Here is a 14,895-nt window from a genome sequence, read left to right on the forward strand (position 1 = left end):
CCTTGGAAACCTTATGGGGCAGTTCCACTCTGTCCTTTAGGGTCCCTATGAATCAGAATCCTGTCATCTGACAATGGGTTTAGCTTCAGGGCCCCAAGAATATATTACCATTTGGATAGGGGAACAAAATATAAACATGTAATATTTGTAAATTGCATAGACAAGAAACTGGTTAACTAGTGGCCCCTTCTATGAAAGGGAAATGAGTGGCCGGAGAACAGGCTTTCTTATCCTTGTTTCTTCTTTTTATATATATACATATCTCAAGCTTCTTATCCTTGTTTCTTCTTTTATATATATATATATATATATATATATACACACATATATGTATTTGTTTTCACTTCACACCCTGTTCGTATATTACCTCTTTAGAAAATTATTTATTTTACATAAATGTTTGCCATGCTAAAAGTCTGCTAAAGGCACTTGCCACGTGCCAGAATCAGTCTTCGCGTCAGAATCAACGTGTTCGAAACACGTGCATCTCGGCAGAAGGGCCCACAGTTCAAGATGGCTGCCTGGCGGGCAGCCGTTACGGAGGAGCCGGATGAGGTAAGCTGGCACCCAAAAACTGAAAGGCCCACTAGGCCCGAAAATTGGTACGAATTTTATTCTCAATGAGGGAGCCATTACAGGGTTTTAAGCCAGAGAATGATTTGATTTATGACTAAGAGATTCCTCTGGTTGTGCAACGAACGGAGGGGGCTGGGTAGAACTAGCTCTATTTTAAGGCTTATTTCTGTAGTCTGGGTGAGTAATGCTGTTGGCTTTGGACTATTAGGGTAGTAGCACTGGATTGAGATGCAGAGTTGGGGATAAATTTGGTGTACCTTTGGGCGGTAGCCCTGCTGCTAGCTTGAACGTGGATCGTGAGGGAGAGAGCGGTAACATGGCGGACTGCCGTTTCCAGCACGAGTGACTCCTGGTGCCTTTTTCCAAGGTGGAAAACGCTAGCGCCTTGGATTGTGTGGCGTGGCGGGATAATAAATAATTCTTTGGAAGACTTTTAACCGAGCGATGGTTAACTGATGCACGTTTTTCAAGTCACTCGGTCTGGATAGATGATTTTCAAAGGTCACTACACTTTTGGCCATCTGGAGGCAAGTGAGGGCCCTGTGTAGGCCTCAGAGGGACAAGGGTGGAGGAATTCCAGTAGGGACTCTTGCAGGCCATCAGAGGCTTTAGCTTTTCATTGGTGTGAAACGGGTAACCGTGGTAGGGCGTGTGTGTGTGTGTGTGTGTGTGTGTGTGTGTGTGTGTGTGTGTGTGTGTGTGTGTGTGTGTGTGTGTGTGTGGTAAAACATAACATTTGCCATTTGAACATTTTTTACATGTACGGTTAACTCAATGACATTAATTACATTCATCATGTGGAACCATGTGGTAGGGCTTTCAGTGTGAAAGGAGCTGACCAAAGTCCTGCTTTGTGGAGAGCAGGCTATAGGATAGGGTTGCCAAGTTTAGCAAATAAGATGCTCAGTTAAATTTGAATGTCAAATAGAAAAATAATATTTTAGTATAAGTATGTCCCATGCGGAAACCCTGGTGGCATAGTGGTTAAGTGCTACGGCTGCTAACCAAGAGGTGGGCAGTTCGAATCCGCCAGGCGCTCCTTAGAAACTCTATAGGGCAGTTCTGCTCTGTCCTATAAGGTCACTATGAGTCGGAATCGACTCGACGGCAGTGGGTTTGGTTTTTTGGGGGGGGGGGGTATGTCCCATGCAATATTTGGGACATGTATTAAAAATGTGCTTCTTGTCTCTGGTACGCCCCGAGCAAGAAGAGAGCAGTGAGGGCCCAGCGGAGAAGGCTTACTCGCCTGTTTCAGTCCTCCTGGGCGGCCCCTAGTCTCTCAGGTGCCGGAGCTCTGGCTCTCGCCCAGCCCGGCTTCCAGCAGCCTCTACTGAGCGTCCCCCGCCGCCCCCCATCAGCTGTTGTAAAACGGCCGCCAGCCGGTCCCGGCGCGGTAACCCCGCCTTCTGCACCCCCCAGGGGTGGAGCCTGGGTGAGGAGACCGCCAGCTGCCCTTTATCACCGGATGACGGCAGCTCGGATAGCATGGAGTCGAGCAAGATGGCGACTCCCAAGAACGCTCCGAGAGATGCCTTGGTGAGTGCGAAGGATGAGATACGGGGTACGAAGCTCAGCACGGCCCAGAACTTGGGAGTCAGGCCCAGGCAGAGGTCTGGAGGGCGGGCGCCCGTGCCAGCATCAGCCCGGCCGAGACGTCTAGAAGGAATGGGAGATAGGGGTGCGCCCTGGCCCCTGAAGCACTCTCCCGCCGAACTGGCCGAACCCCGCGGGAGGGTCGCAGTTGTCACGGAGTGCGCGCAGGTCGCCCACAAGGCTTTGTCTCCAGGGCCTCGGCCCCTGTTACCTTATCCCCCTCGCGGGATCCGGGAGCCCTGACTCTCTGCGTCTGGGGTTCTGGTGCTTAAGTTTCCCCCTTTGCCACATCTGAAAATGACAACCAGCTGTACCCACCGCTCTGCTGGGAAAGCCAACGCCAGGCCTTTTTTTTTCCCTCTTTGCCCCCGCCCCGACCCCCCCTCAAAAAAAAAGTTTCCAGCAAAGAACTCCATGTGATTTGGTGTGATCAAGACATTAGTTTGGGAGGAAAAGGATGCGTGAGAATTTGGAGCCCAGAGTAAGGGGACATGTATGGTAAAATAAATACAACCGTCGGTCCAGCCTTGATTTCCAGTACCTATTTATTATGCATCTGGTGTTTTTATTTGAATCCACAGGTGATGGCGCAAATCCTGAAGGATATGGGCATTACAGACTATGAACCAAGGGTTATAAATCAAATGTTGGAATTTGCTTTCCGTAAGTTAACAAAACACGAAAACTTTGCCTAACTTGTGAATTTGGCGAGACCATATTTTCAACCAAATTATTTTAAGTTAATGTAATAGAATTCTGTCTAAAGCAGTAAAAATAAGCTCAAGCTAGGAGACAGTAGAATTTATACTTTCAGATCTGTTTAAAATTGATCATATAGATAGTACAGTTAGGTATTAACACCAGAATTCATAAACTTTCTAGAAATTAGTGGAACCTTTTAAGAAAAGTGGTCATAAATATTAAGCTGTTTTCCTGTGTCTAAGAAAAACTATTTTATGCTTAAAGGATATGTGACTACAATTCTGGATGATGCAAAAATTTATTCAAGCCATGCTAAAAAACCTAATGTTGATGCAGATGATGTGAGACTGGCAATCCAGTGTCGTGCTGACCAATCTTTTACCTCTCCTCCTCCGAGAGATGTGAGCAAACTTTCATTCGAAGTTATTTGTACTTATAATTTTTGAAATTGTGGTTCTAATAGTTTTTTTTTTTTTTAGTTTTTATTGGATATTGCAAGGCAGAAAAATCAAACCCCTTTACCACTGATTAAGCCATATGCAGGACCAAGACTGCCACCTGACAGATACTGCTTAACAGCTCCAAACTATAGGCTGAAGTCCTTGATTAAAAAGGTAAGAATTTCTAGTCAACTTTTTAAAAAGAAGGGATGTGATAAGGCAATTTTAAAAAGTACCAGTCTACCTCATAGATACAGCTGTAGATAAAGGCTAAGATAATTTACTAGGATTGTTTTAAATTTGTTGTTTTTAGGTGCCGTCGAGTTGGTTCCGACTCATAGTGACCCTATGTACAACAGAACAAAATGCTGCCTGGTCCTGCACCATCCTCACAATCATTCTTACGCTTGAGCCCATTGTTGCAGCCACTGTGTCAATCCATCTCCTTGAGGGTCTTCCTCTTTTTCGCTGACCCTCTACTTTACCAAGCATGATGTCCTTCTCCAGGGACTGGTCCCTCCTGATAACATGTCCAAAGTAAGTGAGACAAAGTCTCACCAGCCTTGCTTCTAAGGAGTATTCTGGTTGTACTTCTTCCAAGACAGATTTGTTTGTTCTTTTTGGCAGTCCATGGTATATGCACTATTCTTAACCAACACCATAATTCAAAGGCATCAGTTCTTCTTTCGTCTTCCTTGTTGGTTGTCCAGCTTTTGCATGCATATGAGGCAGTTGAGAACACCATGGCTTGGGTCAGGTGCACCTTAGTCCTTAAAGTCATCTCTTTGCTTTTTAACACTTAAAAGAGATCTTTTGCAGCAGATGTGCCCAATGCAGTAATGTCCTTTGATTTCTTGACTGCTGTTTCCATGGGTGTTGATTGTGGATCCAAGTAAAATGAAACCCTTGACAACTTCAATCTTTTCTCCATTTATCATGATGTTCCTTATTGGTCCAGTTGTGAGGATTTTTGTTTTCTTTATGTCGATATACAATCCATACTGAGAGCAGTAGTCTTGGATCTTCATCAGTAAGTGCTTCAAGCCCTCTTCACTTTCAGCAAGCAAGGTTGTGTCATCTGCATAACACAGGTTGTTAATCAGTCTTCCTCCAATCCTGATGCCGCATTCTTCTTCATATAGTCCAGCTTCTTAGATTATTTGCTCAGAATACGGATTGAATAAGTATGGTGAAAGCGTACAACCCTGACGCACACCTTTCCTGACTTTAAACCATGCAGTATCCCCTTGTTCTGTTCGAACAACTGTCCCTTGATCTATGTACAAGTACCTCATGAGCACAATTAAGTGTTCTGGAATTTTCATTCTTTAAGATTTTTTATATTTTTTAAATTTGCTTCCTTGCAAATATCACTTCCGTAATTAGCTATTATGTTAAAATACAAAATAAAGGATCCAGGATTTTTAGAGCTCAGAGGAACTTTAGTGTTCATCTAACCTCATACTTATTTTTTGCATCAGGAAACTGAGTCTGAACTCATTCATGGAGTTAGTAACAAACGTAGAACTGACTGTCGGGTCTCCTAAGTCCCAGTCTTTCCATTACACAGTTTTCTTAGTGAGGCTTGATAACAGAGTGAATGATACACCATCAGGAATTGGGCCAGCTTTCTGAAATACGTTCTGAGGCTTTCCGGGAAGGGTTACACCACTGAAAAAGTTCTCTACACATTGAGTTGCCTTTGTTGTCTGAAATTCCAGTATGATTTTATTTCTTTTTGGTTTAAGATATTGGCTAGTTAGGATGAGATTAAAAATCACAAGGAAATTAGCTGGTATCTCTGTTCAAGTAAGAGTCTACCTTAAATACTATATAGGCTTTTATATATACGTGTGTGTACGTGTGTATATGTGTGTGTATGAAAATCCTAGTTTAAAGTTTGGATTTAGAATACTGATAGAAGTAAAACAGCAAATTCTTGCCATGGTTTATTAATAATTCACATCAATAATCCTTATTTCATTCCTGGTAAATTTATGTGTCAGATCTTAACATTAAAATAAGATTATTTTTTACCTAGGGACCTAACCAAGGAAGACTAGTTCCACGGTTAAGTGTTGGTGCTGTTAGTAGCAGACCTACCACTCCTACTATAGGTAAGTGGGAGGGGGAACTTTTCTGGCTGTTAAAGAAGTGCCTCAGCCCTGGGTTTTGAACTATAATCCAAGTCGAAAGGTGAGTCAGAGATCCCCATGTATGTGTTGCATTGATACCTTTACTCATCTTCTAGTAAAGCTATAAACATATTTTATCCAATTTCAAAATGAGAAGGCAACAAGGACAAGCTGATCCCAAATGAGTATAGAATTGGACATACCAGCCCAGCATTGTTGGTATGATACTAAAAACAGGATTTTACTCTATGTTCTTTCTGTCTGCTGTACAAATGAAGTAGTTCAAACACTAATGGCAGTAGTCTACTTGTTATCAGAACTTTTAAGAAATTTCTGAATAAACTGGCAAGAGAATGCAGGCAAAACAAAGAAGTTTTAAAATGTACAAAAGCTTATGAGAAGCCCAAGCTGGCTCTTATCCCCTTTTCAAACAGATCTGCATCATGCCTTGCTTTCTAGCACAAGGTGTTCTAGGCTCATCTTTTATTTTTTCCTGTTTTATTTCTAGAATCACCCACTTCTCCATACAGCCCTGGTTCCTTTTAGTGGAGAGTGGTATTTAGAAACCATTATTTGGGCTGTGGTTTCTTTTTAATGTTTAGATAATAAGGAAAACAGTAAATAATGGATTTAGATTTACTGATTTTTTTCCTATATTCCTGCTGGATTTCTTTCATAGTCTAGTAAGCAAAATATTTCAGAAAAAACTCCTACTCTTTGACCAGTATTAATTTCTTGACTTATTGCTTATAACGTGAATCCTATAGCTGTTGTATAACTCTAGTATAAGCAACATTTGATTTTTTGAGGTGTGTAGACCATTTGTTCATATTCTCAGGATTAAATTTGTATTTCTGCATTTTAAAATCAGCTTAGTATAGTATTAGTTGTATACTTCTAATTACCTCCATGTAACCTTTCTGGACAGAAATTTGCATATATAATCTGTTTCCTTGTTACTTTTTGATAATATAATACCAATTTTTAAAAAAAAAACCTGGACTGTTATAACCAGTTATACATGTTTGCCAAGTTAACTAATTTCAGTTGACAGTTGTGATTTTTATTCTTAGTTAGACCTTTGTTGTGCAAGTTTTAGAATTCTTTTAAAAATCTAGATGGAGGGTGCTACTAAAAACTGCTATTAAACATGCAAATTTTAAACTTTTAAAACAACTTAAATTAGTTTTATAAAGCACAAACCAAAGCATCTACTCTCTACAATTTTAAAGCCTAAATTCTCTGCCTCCTTCAATGCATTTACAGTCACTTATGGTAATGGCCAAAAAGACATCTAACTATTATGAATTTTCTTGACAAGATACTTGGATTGCGTCACTAAGTTTCACCAGATTCTTTGAACCACTCCTTAATACATGGGAAGACTTGCTTAGGGAGGGTGATATGTTAAGAGTTAAGGCCTCATCTTCTGGACTTGCAAGAGAAAGCACTAGAACCCAAATTCCTGGAACTTTTGGGTTTTCTTCCCCCATTTGGGACTTCTTCCTCTTTGTCCCTGCAGATGACGATAGCTGTAGTTTGTTCAGCAAATCTATCCCTGGATAGACTGCTGGTTCCAGGGGGAAGGGAGATATGGAAAGACAGGTTCTCCAAAGGAAAAACGGGCAACAGCTGTGTTTCCATAAATGATTTTTTTGAGGAGAGAGAGAGCTATGATGATGTCAGTCTTATCATTTGGAAAACTCATTCGTTAAGTGAACATTTGTTGAGTGCTTATTATGAACAAGGCGCAAGAGTCGTACTCTTAAGGATAAAAAAAAAAAGTTAGGAAGGGTCGTAATCTAGCAAACGAGACAAGATATTAAGGTGCCTATGAAGTGTTAAAGGAATTTCAGAGACAGGAGAGACTTCTAACTGAGCAAATCAAGGAAGGTTTTCTGAAATGGGGTGGTATTTGAATTGTACCTTGGATTAATGGGTAGAATTTGGGTGACAAGGAGTTTAGACTAGGTTATCTCCAAGAACCCTTCTGCTCAAAGTCTATGAGTATAGAAAAGGAGTACGTTTTTCATGCCCACTGGCAGACTCCAAGGGGTGTATTTGATAGTCTTCTTTTGTCAAAGGTAGGTTGGTTTAGGTTCATAGGCATAGTAGACATCACCTTACTCTCAGCAAGTGGAGAGCAATTAAAAGTACCACCTAAGGTAATTAATAGAAAACTTAGGTCTTTACTCTGCTGGCTTATTTAAGCTCTCAACTTCATGGCTTCATGTAGTAATAAAAATACCTAAAATTCAGTGCTTACTGTGTGCCAGCTGCTATTAAGAGCTTTACATGGGTTATTTTATTTAATTCTCACAACAGTCCTATGAAACAGTTACTGTTATCTCCACTTTACAGATGAGAAAACAGAGGTACAAAAAGATTAAATAACTTGCTCAAGGACACTCAGCTAGTAAGTGATAGAGCCTGAATTCAAACTCAAGCATTTAGGGTCCAGAGAGCCTGCATTCTTTACCACAAAACAATGCTGAATTTTGTAGCATCTAAACTACTGAGCTGGTAAACTTTACTGAAGTTACTTTGCTTTTATTTATAATGATTTCTTTTCTCACCTTTCATTAGTTCTGTGTGCTTTGAAGGTAGTTTCTGGTAAGGTAGGGAGTGTAGACTATAAACCTGTATAATAAGTCATCCAACTAACATGGTCTGTTAATTATAACTACAGCGGCCCCACAAACAGTATCTGTCCCAAATAAAGTTGCAACTCCAGTGTCAGTGGCAAGCCAAAGGTTTACAGTGCAGATTCCACCTTCTCAGTCCACACCTATCAAACCAGGTAATATTCTTGGGGCGGGGGGGGGTGTCTTTTAAAATATTTTTTCTGAATTTTAAAATGTGGGAGTAATAAGTGAACAGTTTGTGTTCCTATAGTAACAGTTAAATTGTTTAATATCATGACAAGAAGGTGGAAGTAATGCTGCAAATCAAGGTTCTTCAGAGGGGCCTATCAGCCCTCTAAAACTGTATGAAATTCTACATGCATGTAACATTTTCAAGGGGTAAGGAGGGAGTATTCAGTGTGGTCATCAGATTCTCAAAGGGCACTGTGAACTAAAGAGATGTTAGATCCACAAATCTAAGGCATCTACAGGGCAAAGCACTTAGGGTTAAAGCTCAGGAAAAAGATAAAACTTCAAGGTGAATATGTGTGTGCAATCCAGTCACAAATGTAAATTCAAATGAAAATTTTATCTTTGTACCTTTACTCACTTCATAGATACAAAGTTGGAATAATATAAGAATTCTGTTACAGCATAGTTTATTAGTGCATATTTTTAGATTTCACATCTTCTGAAACCTAACTTCACATAGTAAACAACTTATAGAAAATGTTGGCCTATACAGGAAGCGTGATTCCTTACTGCTAACAAGTGCATTTAGTATGTTCCACAATGAATCCAGTGCACTGTTTCCCACATCTAAGTACTAATGGAAATTTTAGGTAGTTAAGTCCCCCAACTCCCCCCCCACCAGAAAAAAAAACTTACTTTTTGCACTTAGCTACATTTAAGTACTTTATAAAGTATTTTAAAAAATGAGTTGAATTCTTCATGCAGTATAATTACCTTACCTGAGTTTCTTTTATAATTGTACTTCATACTTTTGAAATTAGTATTGGAATTACATTCAGCTTCCTGTATACTTTTTACCATGTTTGGGATTCTTGGTTATTTATAGTTTGGGTGGGGGTTTCTTCTTTTTACAGTTCCCGCAACAACTGCAGTTCAAAATGTTCTGATTAATCCTTCAATGATGGGGCCCAAAAATATTCTTATTACTACCAACATGGCTTCATCACAGAACACGACCAATGAATCAAACCCATTGAAGAGAAGACATGATGATGATGATGATGACAATGATATTATGTAAGGAGTATAATCTAGCCTAGATGCATTTCAAAAGTATAATTCGTTTTGAGCCCAGTATATTAGAACATTCTATATCATCTCAAGTTTTATCCTAGAAAAACGTAGCTGCAGTATTTTTCACTTTAGCTAAAAATTTAATTTCTTTATAGTAAGAGTAGAAGCGTTTTTATGTTAGGTTGTAAGTACAAAACATTAAGAGTTGTTTCTTAAGAGTTTTATTAATGTTGAGTCCTATGGCAGTTGTATTTTTGGAAGTAATTTTCTGCCATGTATCACTGACAACACACTTAAGTTTCAGTCTCTACAGTCTGGTCAGTGACTAGTCCTTGACAGCTAATTTCTCATTTACATTTAAATACTTTCTTTTTTAAGGTAAATCGTTACTTTTATTGTCACTAACTTTGACCAAATCTCTCAATTTAGGAAACACTTTTGTGGAGAAGATAGATTTAGAGTGATCCTAAATCCATTTTGAATGTATTTTAAGTTGTTTTTTGGTGTTCTCTAACTTGTCACCACCTCGGCTCCCTTTTCTAGATCCCATTCATTTTCTGCATTTTCCCCAGTAGGCTTAAGTTTCTCCCCATCCCTCTTCAAAGGCCAGAACTGGAAATGTAAAAATATTCTTCATAATACACCTTATTTTCGGTTCTAAAGCATGCCTCATGTTCTGTGGTTTACTTTAACATCAAGGTTTGCATTTGCACTTAGTTTTTCTCTCTTTACCAGAGCAGTTTGGTCTTATCCCTTGCCTTCTACACCTGTTGAATCCAGTGCACTATTACTGACAGGTAGTTTAGGGTTGGTTATTTTCAGTCTTATATTCCAAGTTGATAACTCCACCTAATTTCATATTTCTAAATGTAACATAGAAGACACAACACGTTATTAAAGATCTGCCTTGATATAAGTATATTTACACTGGGCCCAGGCAAAACCACTGTGGAGTGAGCATTTTCTTCCTTTCTAGCACATGCGCATATGCTTTGATCACTACTGCTTGAACCCTCGTGTGGGTCTAATTCAGATCATTTTTCTAACTTATTGCTAAGGATCTCACATATAATATGGAATCAAACCTGAAAGTAGATTCTAACGCTTCTTCCTCTATAAAGTTGAAAAGGAAAACAAATTAGTGATGTGACTTCCATTTAGGGGCACCCTGCGTAGGTTTCTCAGTGTGGCTATATTGCTAAACACATTTTTCCTATTTTCCATTTTTACACATCTAAAAATCTTATTGGGAAAGATTATAAAGCTTTCAAAAATATAAACAGACCTGTTTTATTTTGGTTAGTTTTTCAACTTAGGAATACATTTGCAGAATTTTCTAAAATTGTTTACTTCATAATTTCGAATTTGTAGCCAAGGAAACTTAAAACACAGCAAGTTTTATCTAAGGATGGTTATTATAATTAGTCTGAGCAGTAGTCCAGTAACAGGGTAGACATGCCTCATCACAGTTTGAGTGTTTTTAGATGTTAGGGAAAGGTGGTATAAAACTTATAAAAACAGATCTGATCATCAGAGGAGAGAAATGTTGAGTATATGGCATACGATTTCATTACTTGAATGTTCTCAGGGAGGCAACATGTAAGGCCTAGGTTCTAGTCCTGGCTTCATCATTTACCAACTATGTGACCTTATTTCACCTATGAGCCTTGTTCTTCTCACCAGTAATAGGCAGATAACACCTACCCTGCCTACCTCACAGGGATGTTGTGAGGGTTTCATTGGTATATGTGAAAGCTCTTTCAGAATTGTAAATTGCTATATAAGTAATTATTATTATTTGTTCCAAGGTTATTAATAATAAATTGATTATTATCAGTGTTTTTCATTTTGTCTTTTAAGACATTCCGTAATTCTGAGAGCCAGCAAGCAATTAAGATTTGTTTAATGAATGAATGAAGAGAATTGCTTACTTCTATCTCACATCGGCATGACTCATGGTGAAACAAAATAAAAATGAATCAAATATAGGGTTAAATCTGTTAAAAGCATAACATTCTGTCTTTGGTGGGAATTTGTGCTTACAGTTAGGCTTGCAACCTGAGTAGTCATGCCCTTAATAGGTTAGCTGGTGAATGGTTTACTCTTTTAGATGAAGACTCCTTTATCTTGCAGATCCTCCCTTCCCTAACTTTCCCAACTAAATCTAGCTTTGAGAATGACTTAAGACAGCTCTCTTCCTCTATCTTCTAAGTGAAATTAGAAAAAAAAAGTACAGATGATGAATGAGGTGTGGGCGTTGGCATCCCAAGTTGTGCTTTTACAAGTAGGAAATGAGCGTCATTGATCACAATATAAATATGGTAATACAGCCAGCGTGGGGGAAAATGGAAGATCTCATATACACTAAGGTTCAAGGAATCCAGAGAGAAAGAAGTGTCCTACTCAATAGGTAGGAAAAGGTAACAGTGCAGTCAGAACAGCAGGCACAAACTGTGTGTATAATGTGTCCAATATGTATATATCCATCTATGTGTGTGAGTGTACACACACACACGGATATGCCTTTTATACTCATTAAATACCTCCAGATAGAAGAAAACTGGTCTTACAGTAATTGTTTATGGGGAGAGAAACTGGTAGCTAGTGGACAAAGGTAGGAAAAACCCTTCTCATCGTATACCCCTTTTTGACTTCTGTATCATGTGCAAACCCCTTGGACATAAAAGGAAAAAAAGCAGGAAAACACTGAGCTAAAGGATAGATTGAAGCCTTCATTTATAACAGGATTATAGATTTTTTTTCTGCATATAGGCATACATACATTGGGGGTTAAAAGTGAATTTCCCACTTAAGCCTAAGCCTTGCAGTATTATAAACAATTCATAATTCTATATTAAATCAGGAAGAACATCCTTATACTAGTCTAGTTTATATGCTCATTAGATGTTCCTTGTCTGGAACACCTTATCCTCCACAACTAGGCTGTAAATTCCTCCAGTATATAAATTCTGTCTTACAGTCCCTTCATCATGTCCTAAGCACATAGTGGGTCCTCAAATATTTGGCTAATTTTGGAAGAACTAGATGGTGCCCGGCTACCAGCGATGACTGCCCTGACAGGGAACACAACAGAGAATCCCTGATGGAGCAGGAGAACGGTGGGGTGCAGATTTCAAATTCTCATAAAAAGACCAGGCTTAATGGACTAAGACTAGAGGGACCCTGGAGGTCATGGTCTCCGGACACTTTGTTAGCCCAAGATCGGAACAATTCTCGAACTCAACTCTCCAGACAGGGACTGGACTGGACTATACGAGATAATGATACTGGTGAGGGGTGAGCTTCTTGGCTCAAGTAAACACGTGGGACTATGTGGGCAACTCCTGTCTGGAGGTGCAATGAGAAGGCAGAGGGGGCCAGAAGCTGGTTGAACGGACACAGGGAATACAGGGTAGAGAGGAGGAATGTGCTGTCTCATTAGGGAGGGAGCAGCTAGGACTACACAGCAAGGTGTGTATAACTTTCTATATGAGAGACTCGATTTGTAAACTTTCACTTAAAGCACAATAAATAATAAAAATATTTGGCTACTTTTGCCAAGTTTTTCCATGACTGGAGTTTCCCCATTCATTTTCTGGATTAATAACCCAAATGGGGCAGATACTAGAAGCAGATTCTAGTAGAAAGTACTTAAAAGGTAATCAGAGATTAAAAAAAAAATGGCTATCAGGGATTTTAAAGAAAAAGGTTATCGGGGATTAATGGATGACTTGGCAATTGTAGAGTCTAGGTGCTGGGTTTATGGGTGTTTGCAGTTTTTTCAAAACCTCTATACATTTGAAATTTTTCATAATAAAATGTTGGGGAAAACGTAGTCAGGGGGAAAAAAGGTATCAGTTTACTTAAATTCTAGCTCAACTGTGACATTAATTTGTTGGATCTGTGGGTAGCATGAACCTCTGGGCCTCATATGTAAAAAGACTAGAATTCCTGCCTCTCAAACCAGAGTACTTTTAGAGGTGTGCACAAACATGGTGCATCTACACAGAATGTCAATTGTATTCAACCAAGTTAAAACACATTAAAATTAACTAAAAATATGGGTACAGTATTAACTAAAAAACATTTTCAGAAAAAAAATGAGACTTCAAATTTTTGTTTAAAGCAGCCATCAAAATTTTCTTTTGTTGTTATCTCCAGAGTCAAGCAAAAAAGTTCTAGAAGCATCATTTTCAGAAGTGAGGCACAATGAAAAAGCCTTTGGAGTCAGACAAACCTGGATTTGAATCTCTGCTTACTAAGCTCTGTGATCTCATCCACGAGTTAACTATTCATCTGTAAAAGTGAAATACACATCTTGCAATGTAAAATGCCTGGCACGGTATTTGTGTTTAAATATGGTCTTTGAAATCACTAATTTTCTTCTGCTTTCTCCCAAAACCCCATTAAAATGACAATAGATTGGAAAAGAAAAACCAGAAGGACAGTGAAAGAATCAGAATGACACTAGATTCTCAACATCTACAATGAAGCAATGCCTTCAAGTCTGGAAACTGATATCCAAGCTAAAATTCTCTACATAGCCAAACTAGTAATCAAGTATAAGGGCTGACATACAAGGTCTCAAAAAACCTACCTCCCAAGCACCCTTTCTCAGAAGTAGTTTTCTGTTCTATGAATGACAGTAAATGAAAAAAGGGACTCAAGAAAAAGGGAGTCTGACACAGGAGGTGAAAGGAATCCTCAAGAGGGTTATAGGAAATCCCAGAGCAACAGCTGTACAGCAAACTTAGAGGGCTGCCAGTACAAACTTAAGCAGGAGCACAATGCACTCGGGGAGGAATGTCTCCCATAACAAAGATTGCCTGATATATTTCGAGAATTAGTGGTATGTACACACACACAAAAATAGTTTTTTAAAAAAACTATAATAAACGCCAAAGAAAATATTACATAATATAGTCATAGCATACAATATACTTCAGCTGTGAATAGTCTTTACAATCAATGTAGACTATTGATCTAGCCTATAATCATGACAAAACTACTGGGAGAATGAGGAAGGGAAAGTATATGTGGAATAGAAGCTATTAATAGGTGTCTTTTAAAAAATGGAGATGTTAACGGTATTAGCATCTTACTGGAAACATGAAGGTAAATACCAGAGAAAAGCAAAGAGTTGAAAGCAGTCACCTCTGTGGAGTAGGAATCAGACATGGGAGGAATGGGCTGGGGCCTATTTTTTGTTACAAGCCTTGACTTTTTAAGTTATGATTATGTATAACTGATAAAATCTAAAATAAAGCACCCAGCACAATGTCTGCCATAAGTAAGCCCTTGATGAAGACTAAACATCTAATCCCTTGTACCACCCTGCTGCTGCTGCCCCATTTCTTGCAGAGATGTAGATTATTTGATCCCTTTCCCCAAGTTTCCCCAAGACTCATCCTAACAAAGTATGACAGGAAAAAAAAGTGCCAGTTTAAATGGACAATTTTATTGTTTATTTAACAGATGATCAACTTTGTCCTCATCCCTACCTAAAGCTGGAATTTCATCTTCTTTCCATGCCAATAATAAAACAGTGACAAAGCTAAT

At 39.0% G+C, this 14,895-nt stretch overlaps 1 protein-coding gene across 2 annotated transcripts; it reads left to right on the forward strand.

Moving 5' to 3' along the window:
- The first annotated feature begins 438 nt into the window (after positions 1-438).
- Positions 439-11,230, forward strand: TAF9B (TATA-box binding protein associated factor 9b). 2 transcript variants are annotated; one of them, XM_049873322.1, is made up of 8 exons: positions 439-555; positions 1,996-2,112; positions 2,751-2,832; positions 3,136-3,272; positions 3,351-3,485; positions 5,353-5,428; positions 8,136-8,246; positions 9,177-11,230. In XM_049873322.1, the coding sequence occupies exons 1-8, from the start codon at positions 514-516 to the stop codon at positions 9,341-9,343; spliced, it is 867 nt and encodes a 288-aa protein (XP_049729279.1). In that variant the 5' UTR covers positions 439-513; the 3' UTR covers positions 9,344-11,230. The 2 variants fall into 2 exon arrangements, with proteins under 2 accessions (XP_049729279.1, XP_049729280.1); XM_049873323.1 differs by lacking the exon at positions 8,136-8,246.
- The last annotated feature ends 3,665 nt before the right edge of the window (positions 11,231-14,895 follow it).

This window comes from Elephas maximus, chromosome X (assembly GCF_024166365.1).
Source record: "Elephas maximus indicus isolate mEleMax1 chromosome X, mEleMax1 primary haplotype, whole genome shotgun sequence".
Taxonomy (NCBI): Eukaryota; Metazoa; Chordata; class Mammalia; order Proboscidea; family Elephantidae; genus Elephas; species Elephas maximus.

Excerpts from the sequence above, each read along its gene's own strand:
- TAF9B (XM_049873322.1), top strand. The coding sequence starts at position 514 with ATGGCTGCCTGGCGGGCAGCCGTTACGGAGGAGCCGGATGAG. Across the intron at positions 5,429-8,135 it reads ACCTACCACTCCTACTATAG|CGGCCCCACAAACAGTATCT; the intron begins GTAAGTGGGAGG and ends TTATAACTACAG. Across the intron at positions 8,247-9,176 it reads GTCCACACCTATCAAACCAG|TTCCCGCAACAACTGCAGTT; the intron begins GTAATATTCTTG and ends TTCTTTTTACAG.